Source organism: Haplochromis burtoni, unplaced genomic scaffold (genome assembly GCF_018398535.1).
Source record: "Haplochromis burtoni strain Fernald_Lab_line unplaced genomic scaffold, NCSU_Asbu1 Contig_165, whole genome shotgun sequence".
Lineage (NCBI taxonomy): Eukaryota > Metazoa > Chordata > Actinopteri > Cichliformes > Cichlidae > Haplochromis > Haplochromis burtoni.
In genome coordinates, this window is record NW_024582526.1 from 286,937 (window position 1) to 307,937 (window position 21,001).

Consider the following 21,001-nt stretch of genomic DNA (forward strand, 5'->3'; position numbering starts at 1 on the left):
TCAAACTAGACAAGAAACTGTGTCTCAGTAGGGTGTTGTGGAGGTTGTAGGGGTTAAGTTGTGCTTTGAATTTTGAAAACATCTCCAACAATCTCCAGCAAAGTCTTTCCACAGTCTTTCAGAGCTTTGCCTCAATCTTCTATTGACACTTGCTGTATCTCATAAAATGCAGCATCTTAAATCAAGAAGCTCACACTGAATTTTTTGGACAAGAGTCTAGACTTCCACTGGTCTCGTTTCCATTCCTTGTGTTTCCTGGTCTCCCTCAGCCGTGGTTTTCTTAGTAGCCTTATAAGCTTAATGGCCTGATTCCCAGTCTCTTCCAAAAAGCTAATAAAATAAAATGTGTGTGCTGCCTAGAGTCTGTCAAGCATTAATGAGGCCACTGATGAATATGAGAGGCTGTTAATTGTTGATTTGATTCTGAGGCTGGTAACTCTGCAGCAAAGGGAGCTGGTAGTCTTCCTTTTGTCTTCATGAGAGTCTGTGTCGTTACAGCAACTGATCATTCTGGAAGAAAGTTTAAGAGTTCTTCTGTCCTGACCTAAATTGATAAAGTAACGATGGACTTGCCATAATATGAATTAATACAATAGCAGTTGAGCTCTGTTTCCTGTATACCAAAAAAATACCTTGACACAGCAGAGCAGAGGCTTAAACTACAAATAAATACCACCAGTGGACTGCTGAAAACTGCCACCTGTTGTATGAACTACCTAGTATCCTCATTATCAGCTCTGTAGCTTTATTTGCTGCCTCTGCTAGCATAGCTTTGCATTATTCACATTTATCTTTTACTGGGCCTTGGCGCAGGCCTTCAGTTCATCCTCTACAAACGGACTGATTTATAAATGGAGTGATGCTTTAAAGTGACAGGTATCAGCTGTGGTCAGTTTACAGTAATGCACTGGTGCACAGCAGCTGACGTGTTCTTCGTCAGCGTGAGTTGACACGAATTTAAATTTAAGCTGGTGTTACTCACTAACTTCCACCTTTTAACCAACTTTATTCTTTCTCATGTAAAGGCAGCATATAAACAGCATACTGCACGTATAGAGGATGGAAATCAGCCAAGATAGCTCATCTGCTTACATCTTATTGAATTCATTCACCCACAAAGAGCAGTAAGAGTAGCAGCAGCAGCACAGGTCAGCTGTACACTAAGAAAATCTACTGGAGCCCACAGTAGAAATCATTGTGAGCTCAACTTTTAGTTGAGTAAAAAAGTTGAGTAGGCGTGCTGTGTACACACTCAGAGCTGTGTGCATGAGACGACCGTATTGGGGTTGTGCTCTCTCTCTTTGACATTATAAAAATCAAAGAAAATAAACAAAATTTTGTGAAAATAAAAGTGAAGTCTGAGCTTTTGGGATACTTGAACATTTTTGAAACTCTGGCCTTGTTCAATAAATTCAATAAATTCAAATTCAATATGAACAATTGTAACAGCAAATGAGGAAAAAACCATTAGGCCAGCTTAAGAAATCTCTTCAAGTGTTTAGAAACAAAAAGAAAATGGCCTGAATGAGTGGGTGTGCAAAGAACGTTTTACTGGCAGTGTAACTGTTGCAAAATTCTTTTTGATTATATCAACTGTCTGCTGATGGGAAGTTAGTCAAACAGCCTTTGTCTGATAGGCATGTGACTCCTAATAGAAGTTCTCATTATAAAAGTTCTGTTCAAGTTTTTAATGATGAATGTTGCAGGGAAAAGGATATGAGCCATTCCACAATAAGCCATTACATCTGATTGTTAAGTCATTTCCCAGAAAACAACAGGCCTCTTTGTCCTCGGTCATGTCCACCCTAACTGCAGGAAACTTACATGAGTGCTCTTCAGCGGACGATTTGTGTTAATGGGAAAGAGTGAACACAAGCTCTCCATCAATAAACTTTCGTAATGAAATTACACGAGCCACCCGCAGTTAAATGTCTGACTCCTGTCAGTCGATATCCCATTTATTAGGACTAATAGGCCGTGCCTATTTATTGATACATTCACCAGCAAACAATAGTGGATTGAAATAGTCTGCCGGGACACCTTTTATTCATTCATTTCGTTCCTTAATACCATGCAGTAAAATTAAAATCATAGAGCAAACATTGAAGAGCTAATCATGACTGTTTGTCTTTTTTTATTGTCGTGTTGTCCTCGTCTGTTTTTTTTTCAGCAAGCTTCAAAGCCTTGGCTCTTTGAATAGGATCATATCATACTTTGAAGGACTGGGTGGTGCAGTTGCTGCGTTTAGCTGTATGTTGTGGTTGTTCTGGAAGCAAGTCATCAGAAACCATCTTGAAATTCCCCTGGTTGTTCAAAATGCCCTACAGCTAGAAAATCACTTACCCCGAGAGAGTGAGCTAGTTTCTATTGCACTTTGCTGATGTCCGTTCAATTAAGCTTAAGCAATTTAGCTTTCACAAATATCTTATGAGTAATTTGTCTAAATTGAAAACAAGCAATAACTATATATATACTATATACTATATCATGTTTTTATTTTTTTAGACCTCTGTTACAGACTGGCAATTTGTCCAGGGTGTACCCACCTCCCGCCCTATAGTAGCTGGATGGATCCCTCTAATAAACAGTCTGATTATATTCTCACATTGCATGAGAGTTTATTCATTAAGCATCCAAGTCCAACAATATTAGAGCTACTTTATCAGTCAGAGGTGAGCTTCAGTTACTCATCTACCTGTTTTACAGCCTCCTTAGTGTATTAACACCTGAGGTAACAGCAGACTGACAGCCTACACTAACTGCAGATGAACAGCAGACAGAGGTGACTCTGGGGTTAAACTTGAGAAAATACTGCAAATTATTGGTCTGTTTTTTATTCCTGATTTATTGCCAAGTTATGATATTGTTTAAATATGTGAAAATATATTGTGCGCAAAAATGTTTTGACACACAAACCTGCCAGCCACCCTCGGCTGTTAGGAGGAAATGCTGGGTGTGGCTATTTATGTCTTTAATCCACTATAGATGGATTATGCACTTGAACTGTGAGGGGTATAAAACCGGACATATAGTGGTGGTGTTTTAAAAACTGTACCTTTAAAAATGAACAACTAATGACCATCTGAATCTGGTGTGTTAAAAAAAACCTATCCCTGTAATGGAAGCATCTCAAACTGTATCAACACACTTTTATTTCAAAAACATGATGAAAACTACCATAAAAGTATCTTTACCCCAAGACATTTACATTTGGGGCTATAGAGCCACATTGATTCTGGACTAGCTCTCAACTCCACTGTAAACTAAAAGTGATTTTTGCTCACAATAAAGGGGAACGGAGCTTTTAACATCAGGTAGCAACAACTGGTTGTTGCTGACGTCCCAGCAAAGATACCCCTTTGGAAAAAAAGTGCATAAATTGTTTTTTAATACTGTGTTGTTATTTTTATTTAAAGTAACCCATGCATGCTGTGTGTATATGACTCATTGAAAAGTAGCTGTGCGTTTACCATGCATCACTGTAATTTAAGTGACACTTGATTGCTGCTGTTGTTGTTGTTGTTGTCCTCTGCAGACATATTGCTGAACTTTCGAACTACATTTGTGAGCACGTCGGGTCAGGTCGTCTACGACGCCCGCTCCATCTGCGTTCACTACGTCACCACCTGGCTCTTTGTTGATCTCATTGCCGCCCTGCCCTTTGACCTGCTGTATGCTTTCAATGTCAGCGTGGTGAGTCTCCCCTGTGTCTTACTGTGTGTGTGTGTTTCTGTCTGTTGACATTTGTGTGTGACCACACCACCAGAACTGAGAATCAAACAGTGTGACAAATCAGCCTACATAATTTAAACTAGGGCTGCTCGATTATGGCAAAAATGATAATCACGATTATTTTCACTGAAATTGAGATCTCGATTATTTGACGATATTTATTTAACAATAACAATGTATTGAATAATGACTTTAAAGATTGTCAAAAAATAATATAAAATAGTGTGCAAATACTGATAACAGTGCAAATGTTTGCAATATAAAAAATAAATGAAAAATGTAAACATCTATGTTTAGTGAACTTTGCAGTGTTGCTCTGTGGTGCAGCTACGACACTGTAGCAAAGTTTACACACTGTGTCTACTTGATCCACGTCTGACTCCGCGAACCCATAATGTTTCCACACCACTGAAGTTTTTTTTACCTCTCTTTTCAATCAACGGCCGTCACTCTCCTCTCCAAATAACTTCTGCTTAGCTTTCCGAGCTTCCCTCGGGTCCTCTTAATTGTTGTGACACGTTTGAAACGCAGAGAGGTGCGCTCGATTTGCCACACGGAGCAGCGCAAGAGTAAAGCAGGAGGGAGGGGCTAATAATCGGCTCAGTCATTTTTAATGATCGTTGAAAGCCCAGATCGTAATCGAGATTAAAATTCAATTAATTGAGCAGCCCTAATTTAAACCCCAATAGTAAAGTTAAATATTTGAATATTGACATGTGTTCAGTTTCCATTCATTTTCAGCACTAACACGGTGAAGGAAGTGAGCTTTGTTTTTAAAGGGAACATGAATGCATAATGTAACAAGCTCCCATGTGAATTCACCACATCAACATGTCTCATGACGGTCCACACACTGCATGTCTCACAAACAAAAAAAGATGAACTGATTACACACGCACATATATACATATATATATTTGTATATAAGGATTAAAAATGTGGGCAGCACGGTGGCACGGTGGTTAGCACTGTTGCCTCACAGCAAGAAGGTCCTGAGTTCAATTCCACCATCAGGCCGGGGTCTTTCTGTGTGGAGTTTGCATGTTCTCCCCGTGTTTGTGTGGGTTCCCTCCGGGTACTCCGGCTTCCTCCCACCGTCCAAAGACATGCAACTTGTGGGGATAGGTTAATTGGATAATCCAAATTGAATGTGAGTGTGAATGGTTGTCTGTCCCTGTGTGTTGGCCCTGTGACAGACTGGCAACCTGTCCAGGGTGTACCCCGCCTCTCGCCCTATGACAGCTGGGATAGGCTCCAGCAACCCTGAAAAGGATAAGTGGAAGCGAATGGATGGATGGATTAAAAATGTTTGATTTCATGTGAGTGAATCCATTAAAGCTCCAACTTTTGAGTAAAACTACCAACTGTTTGAATAAATGATGTGTATTATATACAGTATCCCACATTACTGAGTATCAACCTTTCTTAATGATTCATTTGATTTAAGAAATACAGTGAATGAAATATTGCCAGAGCGCTGAGATTGCCTGTATCTCTGTGCAGTACTTTGGCGTCCACCTGTTGAAGACAGTCCGGCTTCTTCGGTTACTGCGGCTGCTGCAGAAGCTGGAGCGCTACTCACAGTACAGTGCTGTGGTCTTGACCCTGCTGATGTCCATGTTCGCCCTGCTGGCCCACTGGATGGCGTGTGTCTGGTACTTCATAGGTCGAAGGGAGATTGAGAGCCAAGGATCATCAGACATAGGTTAGTTCGCCCTTTTTCATCTCTAGAAAGCATCTGTGTAGATTAACTCAGTCACTGTTTTACTCAAGTTTAATTTTTGTGTTAGGTGTACGTTTCTGTGTTGTATTACTTTGTACTTCTACTCTATTAAATTTCATTGGACTTCCTGACTTGTTCAACTAGTTATGTCACGATTGTGAGTGTTGGGGTCGTTATTCAAAAAACCGTAATGTATCACATAGTACTTGTTAGATTTATTAAAAAATAATAATGCATGACTAGTTAACAATATGAGCCTAAGGGTAGAGTCCCACACACTCACACAATCCTTTATCCTAATGGGGACCCACATGCAATTTTACTTTTAGTGTTGATGTATGAAAAACACAGAGCAAAGGGACTTCGCAGAGATTACCACAGTGATTGGGCTTTAGAAACATGTGCAGTGCTGTGAAAAAAAAGTATTGGTGCTCTTCCTGATTTCTTGTATTTTACTAGATTTGTCACAGTCACAGATCATCAAATACATTTTAATATTACACAAAGATAACACAAGTGTATACAAAATGCACTTTTAAATTATGACTTATTAAGGAAGCAACGTTATCCAAACCTACCTGGCCCTAAGTAAAAAGGTAATTACCCCTTAAACATAATAACTGATAACTGATTGTGCCACTCCTGATAGCAAGAACTGTAAACAAGTGTTTCTCATAACAGTCATTAGTCTTTCACATCACGGAATTGTTTAAAGTACTCGGGGCGATCGTGGCTCAAGAGTTGGCTGTTTGTCTTATAATCGGAAGGTTGCCGGTTCGAGCCCCGGATTGGTCGTTGTGTCCTTGGGCAAGACACTTCACCTACTGCCTACTGGTGTTGGGCAGAGGGGCTGATGGCGCGATATGGCATCCTCACTTCTGTCAATCTGCCAGCTGTGGCTACAACTGTAGCTTGCCTCCACCAATGTGAGCGTGAATGAATAGTGGAAAGCGCTTTTTTGGGTCTCGAAAAGCACTATATAAATGCAATCACCAGCAATCACCAGTCACCAGATCTCAGTGGATGTGCAACCAAGAAATCTTCAGCATCTGTGTGTCATGTTGTCATGTCAACATGAATCAAACTCTCAGAGGAATACCTCCAGGTCGTTACTGAGCCTATGCCATGAAGAGACAAGTTCTGAAGGCAAAAGTGGTCCAACCCAACCGTACTTAATAATTGTTCCATTAGTGTGCATTTGTTTACACATACCTTTGATGGTAAGTTGAGGGTGTGATGTTACAGCCATGTATTAAAAATAGAATATTACTGCAACAAGATGAGCAAGCTCAAAGATATATACTCAGAAAAACAGAGATATGAAAAAGCAAACTGTATTGGTAATTGTAAAGAACGGTTCCTGCATCTGTAGATGGTAAACTGGTTGTTACAGTGCTTTTCTACTCATGCGCTACATAGTGTAGTAGTGGCTGTGGCTTAGGTGGTAGAGCAGGTCACTTACTAACTGGAAGGTTGGTGGTTTGATCCCAGTCTGCCAAATATTCTTTGGCAAGATACTAACCCCATGTTGCTCTCTGATGCATCCATCAGAGTATGAAGTAAATGTCAGAAACAGCATAGAAAAAAATTGCTTGTGCGCACGTTTGTGAATGAGGCAAGTTGTGTAAAGTGCTTCGTGTGCTCAGATAGAGTAGAACAGTGCTATGCAAGAACCAGTCCGTTTATCATCCAAACTGTTGCGCCTTCTCACAAACATCAGCGCAAGGGTCTTATTTAGATCTGTGGTGTGATGAGGTCCAGCTTTGCAAATTGAAACCTGGCTGTTCCAGTCTGCAAATATTCTTGGGCGAGATACTAACCCAGAATTTCCCCGCGAAGCATCCATCAGAGTGCGAATGTTAGGCAGAAAGCTTTTAAATGTAGAAAAAAAGTGCATAAATGAATGGGTAACTGAGGCATGTTGTATGTTGTTGAGAAAAAGCACTATAGAAGAAGCAGTCCATTTCCCAGCTCAGTACTTTCTGACTACCCTTTTCACTCTGATGAACACTGGAGCAGCCATGGGTCAAACCACCAATCCTCCCAATAGAAAATGACCTGCTGTACCTCCTGAGCCACAGCCATCCAATGTCTTAAGCCTTTACATTTAGCTGTTTGTAACACTAACCACTGACAGTTGCCTTGGGTAGGCAGAGGCAGGCTAGCTGTCTCTGTACTAGGGTAACCAGCAGACATGGAATCCTCTAATTTTAACGTTGTACAAGAAAGATAAAGTATATTTATTCTTTATCTCAGACAGGGAAGCTGCTTTTATGATAATATTCACTTGATGCCATGGTGTTAATCAGGCTGGAAAAATTCTCCCTGAAGCAAGTTAACGGCCCATTTCCTGTTTGTGGAGAGCTTTCAGTGACAGTTTTTAACTGTCATTACATGTTTCACACACATAATGACAATTGTGCTCTACTCAATTACACTGTAAGCACTGTCCTCAGGAGATTATTCTAGGCTTCCCAAATGGAAATTTAAATAAGATCTTGTCTCATTGTTTATCCACTTTGCAGTAATGACAAAGAAAAATCTAAATTCATCCTCATTCAACTTTAACTATTTGAGCACTCACCTAACTTGTCTTGCTCCAAAGTATACCTATCCATTGTAAAGCAATAACAGTAATATTGTATTAGGAAGAAAGGCACAGAGGCAGTTATGCAGAAATACGACTGCGTGTGCCTTCGTTTTCAGCACGACCGATGCTTTTAATAAGACACAGAAACTTGAATCCCACGGGCGACGTGAAACCCCGGCTTGCAATCTGATAAACTTGTGAAGATGTACAGACAGACTGGCAGTTTCCAAGGGTAAGGGGATCAAACTGTAATTTTTCCAACTCTGACTGGGGGCAAAGACCGAGTTGTGTGTGTGTGTGTGTGTGTGTGTGTGTCTTTCGTTTTGTTTTCTAAGCATCACACAGACACACACAAACAGACATAATGTATAAAATCCTGCAAACTGGCAGGTTTTCGAGGCTGGGGACCTTGCTCTGGTTAGTATTATCCTCATTTTCTCATTTCTTCCTCCCTCCCATCTTTCTGAGTGATTCTTACCAACCTACCTGCACTTATCTTTTCAGCATAAGGACAAACAGTAACATTATGGTCAGTTCATGTCATCAGCCTCTCCACTCACTATTCAGACAGACAGAGTCTGTCAGTCTGACCTTTATGTGACACCAACTGTGATTCACAATAGAGCACTGGTATCAGCATGTACATACACTGGATTACTCTGTCAGTCAGTCAGCTGGAATTTAGGAAACCCCCACTTTTTGTTTGCAACTCTCTCAATAATTGAGGGACAGTTGAGCCATGTCTGTCCCTATAGCCTGAGGTGGAGCAGCAGTCACCACACACACAAACAAAAGCTAGTTTACAGAAAACAAGGATGATGATATGGGTTGGCAGAGAGTATGCTATATGCTTCAGAGAAGTCTATAGGTTTTAGAAGAAGCTTGTGATGAATTAATTTAGGTCCTATGGGAGCTAAATGTTGCACCCTTTCAGGATGTTGTACTAAATGTGCTAAAATTTCAGTTAGGTACTTGCAAAGCTGTCACCAGCAGTTATTTTTCATTCTGCTCTTCTGGTAATGAGGTCCCAGACCAGAACCACACATACACTATAACATGCTGCGTATGGAGCCAAGAGTCTTCTTTTTATTTTGGGCTAGCTGTGGCTCAGGAGCTGTGGCTCATGCTCTGATGCACCATCAGAGCATGAATCTATGTGAGTGTTACATAGAAAGCACTTGAATGAAGCATGCTTTATAAAGTGGTCCATTTACCATAATGTATGATATTTTATACTGTCTATGGTCTCAACAGCCACTAGAAAAATCACAATGTCTGTCCTGCTGTAACTCCTTTAATGACACATAGTGATAAGACCAGACATTTTAGTGTTAACTTGATCCGTCATTCTCTCTCGGTGGATCTCAGTCTGCTGATGTTGCTTGACATTGACCAAGGGCCACATGGTTATGGCCAGACTGGGCATCTCCAAGACATGGGCACATCCAGGGTGAGCAGCTGCTAATAGTGGTTGCATAAGGAAAACGTATGGAACAGCCCAAGGATGATGAGTGCTGTGCTGGAACTAATCTGTCCCGCAGCACTCCAACTTGCAGCTTAAAAGACTCAAGATTGAAAGGATGAAGTTCCCACCAAAAGGATAAAGTTCCCAGAGTGGAAAGGCAGCTTTTGACTGGGTAGGAGACAGAAGTTCAGGACCACAGACAGCTCACTAGTTCTGTCAGCTCTGGTAGAAGGTGAGAGGAAATCAGGACCTTGGACAGTGGCTGATAAGCTCTAATTGAACATTTTTGTTTCCACCAGAAAGGCTCCACTTATATTCCTCATTCAGAATCTTGGCTGAAGAACAAACAAACACTTGTCCTTGTATGCATGTCAACTGGTTACAATAAACACAACAATAAGGAAGTCAAAAGATATCCACTACCTAGGCTTATGATAGTAATGGCTTCCATGTTCCTTTCCATGTGGTAAAAATACTTATGCATGCAAAGTAATGTCTTACCATTCCCCCAGTTTGGCAGAGGTTAAGTTGAGCTAATGACAAAGTAATTAGGAAACTACTCAGGTGTTAAATCCTCTAATGTGGTTGTTTTAGCTGCCTCTCTGAGACTCTGCTCACAGCTCAATTGTCACTTCTGCTTATTTACTCTGACAGGCTGGTCTCCCTGCCTGACAACCAACACACACACACACACACACGCAGACACAAACACACACACACAGAAGGTCAAAGCTTCTTTTCATGATTTCGTGTGATGCCAGAGATCAATGAATAGATGCATCCATGTTGTATTATTTATATTCCCTGTCTTGCTGTATTTCTTTCTTTCGATTCTGCTGTCAGCGGCTCAGCTGGGTTTCACTGGTCCACTCATCCACTTGCAAATGCTTTTTTTTCAATAATTTATCCTTCACTTCCTTTCTCCTTCCCCTTACATTCATTTATCGATTTCCTCCTTCCTTTTACTTCCTTTTGGCCTTTGTAGCCGAGTCGCTTTTGAGCCATATATATATATGTGTGTATATATATACATATATATATACTTTTTGTCAAAGATTTTGTCAGTGTTCCCAGATTAGAAGGACAACTTTTGATTTGGTTCAGCCACTTCAGTCTGCTCTGCTTGAAGGTGAGGGGAAATCAGGACCTTGGACAGCGGCTGATAAGCTACACTTGAACACTTTTGCTGCCACCAGAAAGGCTCCACTCATATTTCTCACACAATAAATAAGTTGTCATCTGTCTAGGCTTGTGTAAGTCTGCTCATTTTCTTATACACTGATGAGTCTAATAGGGAATATGTATATATATCAATGCTGTGTGAACTATGTCTGTGTCCAAACCAGACATTTTACTATGTCGTTAAAAAATATCTCTTTTGACGACATTTACACTTCTCAAAAAAGTTGGGACAGGGACAACAAATGACTGGAAAAGTTTTTGTTTTTTTTAACCCAACAACATCTGAAGGACCATTTTGCAATTAAATAGATTAACTGGCAACATGTCTGTAATATGGGTATAAAAAAGTTAGAAAAGCAGAGCTTCTATGAATTAAAAATGGGCAGAATTTCAGCAATTTGCAACAAAATGCATTTACAAATTGTAGAACAACTTTAGAATATTTTTTCTCTACATAAAAAGTCAGTTTCATTCTAGTTGATGTTTGCTCAGGAAACTTAGGAGGTGGAACGTATGGGATGTACAGTACAGTGGTGCAGTACATCCCTAGAACAACGTCTAGTTTTGTACTTTTAAAGTGTAACAGAATGAAGGTGATAAAGATATCAGCTGAGTGCAGTTGAGCTGAATAAAAAGACTTTTATAATTCATTGTATTCTCTCACTCTTTGTCTCAGGTTGGCTCCATGAGCTGGCCAAACGTCTGGGTACCCCGTATTTCCCCGCTGCCCTGACAACGCTGTTCCCCTCCACGGTCAGCAGCATTCCAGCCGACAGCAGTCAGTGGAACGTGTCTGGGTCAGAGGTCGCAGGGCGAGGAACCTGGAATTCTAGCCAGTATTACGGGAATGTTTCAGGAAGCGAGACTGCATCTGGGTCAGCTGGTGGGAGTGGGAGTTTCAGTGTGCTGGACGGCGGGCCATCAATGCGCAGCAGCTATGTGACCTCCCTCTACTTTGCTCTGAGCAGTCTGACCAGTGTAGGGTTTGGAAATGTGTCAGCCAACACAGACTCAGAGAAGATCTTCTCCATCTGCACCATGCTCATAGGAGGTAAGGAATGTGTGCACACGTCTTAATGCTTCCTCTCAGAGTTTGAAGCTCTTATTCTCCTCTCGGCCTGAAGTACTCGTTCAGCTCTTTTTCAGGTGTGGGTGAGTCATAAACAAACAGCTGCACACATTTTGTTCCATCCCTGGTTTCAAAAGTGTTTCTTTTTTTCAGTAAAACATAATAGATTATCAAACTTGTATGCAAATCCTCTCACTCACTGTCTCATTACTCTCATTTTCCAGATTGAAAGGTTTCATTACTTGCTTGGCCATGAAATTCTTTTGTTGTTCTCAAGATGCATCACAAGTACTGAGCAGATTTAAATGAAAATTTTGATTCAAAGAAGCAAGTGATGGTGCATAAAAACACTTGCTAAATTTATGATTTATGAGGATTTTTTGCCTTTTTGTCATAAACTATTACAATGACTGTCTCTTTCTTATTGTTGATTCCATTTTTGATTGAGCCTGTTGAACAGTTGTACATGGGCTCAATAGTGGATCTACTCTAGCTTAATCACAGATGAAAGATGTGTTCGACTTACAGTGTGCTACTTGTTTGAACTCTGTGTTCTTATGCGTGTCCTCTTGGGCCGCAATGAAGAGAACTGAATGTTCACGAAGAGAGCAATAAATGAAGAATCGGGAAAGAAATGGAGTCACTGGAAAGGTTATCACGAGAGAAATGCAGCAATTTATGGGCAGAGGACACAATAATGTGTGCAGATGTCTCAGACACACACACACAAACACACACATTTCTTTTTAGTGGGTTAAACCTTGACATTAACCATAACTACTCACATGCAGTTGTGCAAGTAAATACTGAAAGACACATACAGACACACACACTCAGCTAATAGGTGGGAAAACACATTCTGCAGACAGCTGATAGAATCTGTGTCCAACAGTCGTCCAAGAAAGAAAAATGAAATCTATATTTCCCAGTCGAGTCAAAGCAACACTGTAACTTTAACAAAGGCTGATTTAAGTGTGCATATGTACTCTGAACCAATGATGTCTGCATGTATCTCGTAGATGGCAGGAGAACGCTTAATGTAAGAGTTACAGGGAGTTTTAGCTACTGTCATGGTAAATGGACTGATTCTTATATAGCGCTTTTCTACTCTCCCGGAGTACTCAAAGCGCTCTATACAACATGCAATCAGATCATCAAAGTACTTTTTCCACCACCGTGTGGCCCGTTTGTTGCAACAGCAAGTAGGCATTTGTTCATTCTTATTTTCAAAGAGTTCTGCCACAGCAGCACCTTAGACAGCACACTTTGACTGTGTGATGGAGGTTAATATGTGCATTTTGCTAATTATGGAAATGTCATAACTTCTCAATCTGCCTACAGTAGCATGAATCTGCCTTGCTATTTACTGCTTTACTTTACCTATGCCATCCTAAAGGAGGACATGTCTATACACAATCAGGAACAACTTACTTTAAAATTACCCTTTTGCTCTGGATGCGGTCTTTATCCTTCAAACTTGGGTCCTCTACCTAGGAGTCCTATACCGTATTGTTACTGCTCCTAGGACTGTGCTCTTCTGGACACAGATCTCTGATATCGTTCCTGAGATCTGTGTCCAGATGAACCACTTGCTCAGTTTGGGGTCACTGCCCTGAGTAACTCGGAGATCACTGTTGCCTTCACCTTCATATTCTCTAGTTCCTCTCAGCCCTTGGTATTTCTCAAGATTCCTGTGTTCCTAGTTCCTGATGTTGTTATCACTTGTTATACCCACTCATCTATCACTACAGCTGTCGTCCACCATTATAATTGTCCTGTTGGTATCTGGAAGTCCCACAGCATTGGTTATTCTCAACCACCCTAGAGATCATATTCCATTTTGACCTTGCTTTGATTGCTAGCATCCTAGCTCCTTTGTTAAAGGAGATTGCTGTTAGATTGAATGTAACAGCAGTGAGAGTAGACCACAGCTTCATTAATCTCTATAATGTTTTCCTTAAACATAGTTTAATGTTCTCTCGTGGTAAGCTGCTGCACACAGATACTATGAGCTATAACTTAGAGATAATTCAGCCTTTTAAAAACCCAGTTTCTTTATAAAATGAAGCCATTAGTCTGGCTGTCAGTGGACCGTGTAAGTGTCCCCGTGGTCTGACTGCTGTTTCAGCAGCTTTTCAAACTGCTTTTAGGAAGAGATACTGCTGTGTGGCTCCCTCAGGAAAAGTGCATTATGAAACGATTCCAGTCTTTGGGGATAGCTGCTGGTTAGCTGTGCTCACATTAAGACCAAACCTGTGTGTGTGGCACTGTTAAACAAATATGCTCACACTGGGGTTGGAGCTGTTTTGGGGTTTGTTTGGAATAATAATTTAGTTGTCATTGATTAGAAATAAAAGGTTTTCTGAACAGTGGGATTATTTTTCAGCAGTGTGTTACTGACATTCTGTGAAAACCGTAATCTACTCTCAGCAGTGCTTCACAGTGGTTTTAGAGCAGCTAAGTCCTTCTAAGCCCTGTGCTTTTTAACTTCTCAGGGCTTATAAAGGCATCCCATGAAGCTTCCTGCTGCGCAGAAGTATTATGGGACTTTAATGAGGTCTTTTCTAGAAAGAAGCCAATCGAGCCGCAGTAATTAATTCTGTATCAAACTAGAAGCGCACCGAGAACAATAAAGAAACCTTTCCTCTGTGTCCAGCACTGATGCATGCAGTTGTGTTTGGCAACGTGACGGCCATCATCCAGAGAATGTACTCGCGCCGCTCGCTTTACCACACCCGCACCAAGGACCTGAAGGACTTCATCAGAGTCCATCGGTTGCCCAAAGCTTTGGAGCAGCGCATGCTGGAGTGTTTCCAAACTATGTGGTCAGTCAACAACGGGATCGACGTTAGTGAGGTGAGAAGCTGCTGTTTATGTTGCACTGCTTACACAGAGTTTATAGCCTGTTCTCCAGAGTAAAAGCTCAAAGATGCTCTCCACTAAACAGCTTCACTGTTCAGAGGAACCAGAGTTCAGCACTGGACGTCTTGTTGTCTGCTGGAAGTTTTATCTACACCTTGAGTTGAGAACAGGGTCCAGTGTACAGCTTGAGATGAAAGCCTGCTCTGAGAATACAATTAGGTCAAATCATTTCTTGCACAAAAACATTTCTTTGTGGTTTAGCCTCTTATACTCCACAAGAGTGGATTTTAAATCAAACTGACTGAGGTGCAGACTTTCAGCTTGAAATGAACACAACACGTTTTACATAAACTTTAGTGAGAATTGTTTAAGAATTACAACCATTTTTACGCATTGTCACTGAGAAGTTTGCCAGCTCAGCTCCCAGTTCTTACACCTAAGCGACACTTTAACACGTCGGTGGTAAAGCTGTGAGCTACAGAAACAGAATAGCATAGAGGTCACCAGTGCTTTTAGGTGTCAAATCTGGAACTTTTCTCTGACTTTAATTTTAAGATTTTCTCAATTATAAATAAATCAGGATTATTGGAATGATCTATTTATATGTTGCAGCTTGAAAAGATTTGCCCAAGGCAAGTAAATATGCTAAAATTAAGTGCCTGATATACCACGAGCAACCCTCAGTAATGTAAAAAAAAAAAAAAAAGAGTAGTCCTAGATTATTTCATCATGTCTTACAAGCTTCTCTGATCTTGCATGTGGTTTGAAATGCCCACTGAGTACTTTAAACTCTCTGTGAGGTTATCACATTTTTACATTTGGAGAGGCTCTTCAAGCATGCGGCAAAGGGTTATTTTTTGTATAAAACTATATGGAAGTCTGTTTTAAAGTAAAGACCAGCTGTTCAGTGTGAACTTTCACTTCACAGCTTCTGAAAGACTTCCCAGATGAGCTGAGGGCTGATATCGCCATGCACCTGAACAAGGAGCTGCTCCAGCTGCCTCTGTTTGAGTCAGCCAGCAGGGGCTGCCTGCGTTCCCTCTCCCTCATCATCAAGACCTCCTTCTGCGCTCCAGGGGAGTTCCTCATCCGGCAGGGAGACGCCTTGCAGGCTATCTATTTCGTCTGCTCAGGTTCCATGGAGGTCCTGAAAGACAACACTGTGCTGGCTATCCTAGGTAAGTCAGAGAAACAGTAAAGTTCTCTTAAGCAGAGAACACGATGTCCTGTCAGTGTGTTCCAGGATAACAACATTTCTCAGTCAAGTTGCCAAACTGCAAAAAAAAAAAAAAAAGATCACACGGTTACTTAATTAAACTAAAATGCAATTAGGATCTTTGTTGTTTGAAGGAAGGACACAGAACTGAGTGAGAACTACACTGGACACCCTCGGCTCTGACAGACAATTATCTTTGAAACTGAGATTTGGAGGATGTGAGATGATCTGCGGGACATCGTGCTGAATATTAAACGAAGGGGGAGAATGGTTCATTTGAGAATGTGCTGGCTGAATGTGTGCCTGTGTTAATATTAAGTGCTGCTAACGAAGTATGGACTTCAGAGGGGGAAAGAGAGATCATCTCTCAGTTCAGTGATTACAGTTAAAATAATTTCACAGTGCTGGCTCAGACCTGCAGAGCAACCTGGTCTGGAGTGTCTAATGGAAAGTAAAATTGATGATGGCGAAAAAGGAGAAGGAAGGCAGGACATAAAACGGGTGTGTGTTTGTGTGTGCGTGTGTGTGTAATATTCAAACAAAGGGGAAGACGAGGCTGAAGGCGAGCTGATAAAGAGCAGCTGTTTATGCTCTGCTGCTTTAAAGAGACGTTTCCAAGCTTGATACAAGCCGAGAGAGTAATGATTTCCCACAGTGTTGATCCTGTGAGCTCGACAGAATAATCTTCTATTTACTGTGAGCAGAGATGAAACAGGTCTTACACTGTATGCACCTATAACCAAACTAATGAATGAATGGATGGATGGATGAATGAGGGTTTTTGTTGGCAGTTTGGCACTTCTGTTTTAATCTTTGTGCTGTCAGTTAATGTAATGAATCTAAGAATCAGATGAGGCTGGAGAACTTTATTCCTTACATGGCAAAATGTAGGAAAAACCTCTGCAGTGAAGGAATCTTGAGGCTCTGTAATGCAACGGAGGGAATTTTGCTGGCAAGGAAGAGAAGCTACAGGCATAAACAGAGAGGCACACATACGGTATGCATAATAATGTTGGCTGATGTCTATAACAGGTATAGTCTGTGGCCTATGATAGTGAACATTGTTGGGGTCATTAGTCAAAAAGAAAATAGTTCAGTTACTGGGTAACAGAGCGTAAGATGAATTTTCTGGCTAGAATCCCACACGCTGACACAAATCACTGTACCAATGGGGACAGTTTTAGTGTTTACTATGAATAGCAAAGGTGGAAACCAGCCCAAAGAGCACAGGCTCAAATGCACGCTACAGTTCTACAAGCCTCACGGCTCATCAGATGCTTTGGTTACCTGCAGAAAATCAAGCTTTTGGCTCCTTGGCCATGGGCAGCATGCACTATGGATCTGGGGTTTCTCACTACTAGACTTGAGTTGGCATCTGTCTTTGCACATACTTACACATACTGCTGATGTCAGCAGTGGATAGCTGTTCCCGGCTTGGGTGCCGATTTCCGCTTCACATCCGTGTCTCTTTGTGCAATAAGAATAAAATGAATGATCGTGTCGACCCTCTTCTGAACTTGCAGACCTGCACATGACTTGAACACAAGTGTCTGATTTAATCTCTTTTGGTTACTGAATTCAGTACAGTAATGTGTTACTTGAGTGAGTGGGGATTGCAGTTTTTGTCGCAATTTTTTTTTAGCCATGAAGGTTGGTGTCTGAGAGAAGCGGGTTTTCACAAGACACACAGCTCTTTTGGAAAACATGTTTCTTTCAGCCAGTTTACATGATCAACATAAGTACTTATGAGACTCCAAAATGTTTAGTGGTGATTAAATCGTTGGCAGAGCTTGAACTTTAAACAGCTTGTTTGAACAAGAGGATGAACTGAGGAGCTGCTCAGAAATTGAATTAGCGATTAGTAGGTCCCTTTTAATTTGAAACTATTACACATCCTGACAGTAGCTCAGCTCTGCTGGCGTGTTCAGGAGAGTGACTGGAGCTTCTACTCACACACTTGAGTTATTAACCTCCCACAACAGGGGAGCAGTGACATTTTCCTTGCAAGCCAGTAACACCTCCACCTCAGAGTTTAACTTCTCACAGGCACCTGAAAAGCAAAAACCCTTCAGAATCTCACCGTGATTCGTTTATGGTTCCACGATTTATGTTCGAGAGTGCAACTATCAAGGTTCTCACACATCACAGAAATCTTATAAACATTTGAAAGATTAAAAAAATGATTTGAAGAAGCATGGCAAGTAATAGGCTATCTTGAAATAGGTATGAAGGTGCATCAAAGTTGATTAATGTTGCTGTATGAGCTGTCATGGGTGTTAGTAGCTTTCAAAATATTTTTTGTCAGATGTCTTCACTGACAGCCAAAAGCTGTAATTAGAGCGTGGTGCAGGGTGAATACTGTGGGTGTCTTGGAGCGAATTTTTTCTTACTAGCCACATGCCAGTAAGAAAACATAAGTATGAGCTTGGTATACAGTATTACCTCAGACTCTTCCAAATGAGAAATGTGGTTCGGAAATGTTCTTCAGTCCTTGTTGTTGCGGCCGGTTCTGGGTGTGCTGTGTAGGAAGGCACAAACTCTTTGCCAACAAAGTTGTGACTCTGTGGAAATTGTGAAACAGAATGCAGCAATTGGCAAATGTTTTAAACCCTATTTGTAACTGAGAGAGTGCAGAGAAAACACAACAAATGTTTTTTTGCTGCCAAAACAGTCCTGACCTATTGAGACATGGACTCCACCAGAACGTGTGCTGTTTTATCTGACTGATGGTAGCGACAGGTCCTGTAAGTCCTGTAAGCTGTGAGGGCCCTCATGGATCGTTCGTCCAACACATCCCACAGATGCTTGATTGGAGTGAGATCTGAGGAATTTGGAGGCCATGTCAGCACCTCAAACTCATAGTTATGCTCCTCCTCATTCCTGAACCAGTCTGCTACTTTGTGGCAGGGTGCATTATCCTGCTGAAAGTGGCCACAGCCATCAGGGAATACCGTTTCTATGAAATGATGTACAGCAGCGGTCCCCAACCTTTTTTGCGGAACGGACCGGTTTAATGTCCGACAATATTTTCACGGACCGGCCTTTGAGGTGTCGCAGATAAATACAGCAAAATAAAATGATACGGCCGAGACAAAAACTGTGGTATTCTGTAAGTATCATAATAAGTTTTAACATTAATGGTGCCTCTAGATGTGCATGCTGTTAGAGTGAAGCCATAACAGGTGCTGGCTTTTTATGCTAAAAACGATTTAGGTTGGAGAGTCCAGCGTCCATGATTTTTCCAGTTGAATTTCAGATTGTGACTAGTCAGTTCACTCTCCACATGTCTAAATGTAGCGCCCAGCACCCGAAGTAATTGTAAAGGATGTAACTGCAAACAAAAGAGCTGAGAAACAAAGTCACACATAAGAAAACACAAAGATGTAACCTTTCTAATACTGTTTGTGTTTGTGCACCAGTGTGTGTGCGCACATGCAGTGTGAGTGCATGTTAGTCTCTGGGGATGTGAAGGCAGAAGCCTAATATTAAACAGGGCTGAATTTGCAGACACAGTGTGGGTGGAAACCCAAATAGTCATGCTCTGCACCTTTACCACAGACATGAATATCACAACCACCAGCGTACCATTACATCCTATGTTTCCACCTTAATACAATTCACACTTCATTTATTCTTTCATATTCCTTCATTAGGAAAGCACTGAGACTGCTTTTTTCTTTCTTTTTTACTTTAATCTTTTATTTTTTCTGGTCTGTGTGACGTGAAAGCTGCACTGGTGGACTGTTAGTTCATGTCAGTTTAGCAGCTTGCACACGTGCAGTGAGGATGGAAGATCAGACTGATAGGTATGGGCATGAGTTTCTTTAATGCCATTTGCAGTGACAGCCATTCATCCATTTATTTGCTCTTTTGAAGTGTGGAAAGAGCAGAGTCCTGCAAAGTTCACAGAACTCTTTGCACTGGTGGAGCCCATCGTGGTACAGTGTTCTTCCAGGAACTGTTCTGGACCCTGATGGACAATAAAACAGATTAATCTCAAACCCATGGCCGGTCTCACATCATCACGTGTGAAAGTGCAACTGCACGCGATAAATTAGAGTCACAGCCACAGACAATTATCAGTCTTATTTTGTTCTGCAGTATGAGGCTGAAAATCCTGAATCATAAACCCAATAATAGTGTTTCAAGACAGTGCCATACAACTTTATCAGAGCAAAAACATTTTATCCCTAAACAGGAAGCTGCCGGGAAATAACATGACTTAAAGACTAACTAACTAACTCAAAATACTGGGTCAAAATGACCCAGAACTGTTATTCGTCTGCCCCGGTTATAGAATACATTCAGAAAACTGTGCAAAAAAATTGTACCTATTGTACCCTCCTGTTTTCAAAACGTTAACTTGATGATTGCATGCATGCAATGCTTTTAGAGGACACCTGTGAATTATATACAGACACTGTGCTAGTCTAGAACAGTGCACTGACCCACTTACTTCATCTGAAGTCTTAGTGGGTCATTTTGGTCTGTTGGTCATCACCGAGGCTAATGTTCTTCATCTCGTACTGCTTACGTTAGCCTGTAAATTTGGTCTTCAGTTAACCTTTACTTTGACCATCACACAGAATCACAGCGACTATGGAGCGATGTATTACTTAAAACTGAATTAACAGTATGTGACACCAGTAAAAACATTGACCTTTTATTTCATCACACCCCCATGCTAGACCAAGATGCCTAATTTATTAGATGGCTAGATGTGAGCGAGGGGTAAAATAAGAAGAGGGAAGTATGAGATGTTGATTGAAAACTTGCCTTTAAAAAGATCAAGAGCAAAAGAAAAATCCTACTCAAGGCATCAAATCAACGACGTTGATGAATTGAGCTCCGTCGATAAGCCTTTGTTCCCTGCCCTCATCACTTTCACCTACACTTTTATGACGAGACAGATACATGCACTTAAATGTCACTTCCAAGTGTTTGTCTCCTGCTCAGTTTAACATTTTGCTGCGATTATGAGCCAAAGCGCTCCTTGTCGCTGCTGTCACTCTTGGTCACCCGTCATCTTTGTGACAGCGCATTTGTGCTGAACTGCAGGGGGGGATGTGAGTGACGTAAAAAAGACAGCCGGAGCATAAGAAGGGCCCATCGTGCCAAATTAAGAAGCAGCACAGATTTCGGGGTGGGGGCTGCAGATGACA

At 41.2% G+C, this 21,001-nt stretch overlaps 1 protein-coding gene across 1 annotated transcript in view; it reads left to right on the forward strand.

The window, feature by feature from the left end:
* The window catches only part of kcnh3 (potassium voltage-gated channel, subfamily H (eag-related), member 3), a 192,494-nt gene that overhangs the window by 156,966 nt on the left and 14,527 nt on the right, over positions 1-21,001 (forward strand). The window contains exons 6-10 of the mRNA XM_005933361.3: positions 3,536-3,693; positions 5,236-5,437; positions 11,369-11,743; positions 14,418-14,617; positions 15,552-15,801. Of these exons, the coding sequence (XP_005933423.1) occupies positions 3,536-3,693; positions 5,236-5,437; positions 11,369-11,743; positions 14,418-14,617; positions 15,552-15,801 (1,185 nt within the window). The remainder of the gene's footprint in view (positions 1-3,535; positions 3,694-5,235; positions 5,438-11,368; positions 11,744-14,417; positions 14,618-15,551; positions 15,802-21,001) is intronic.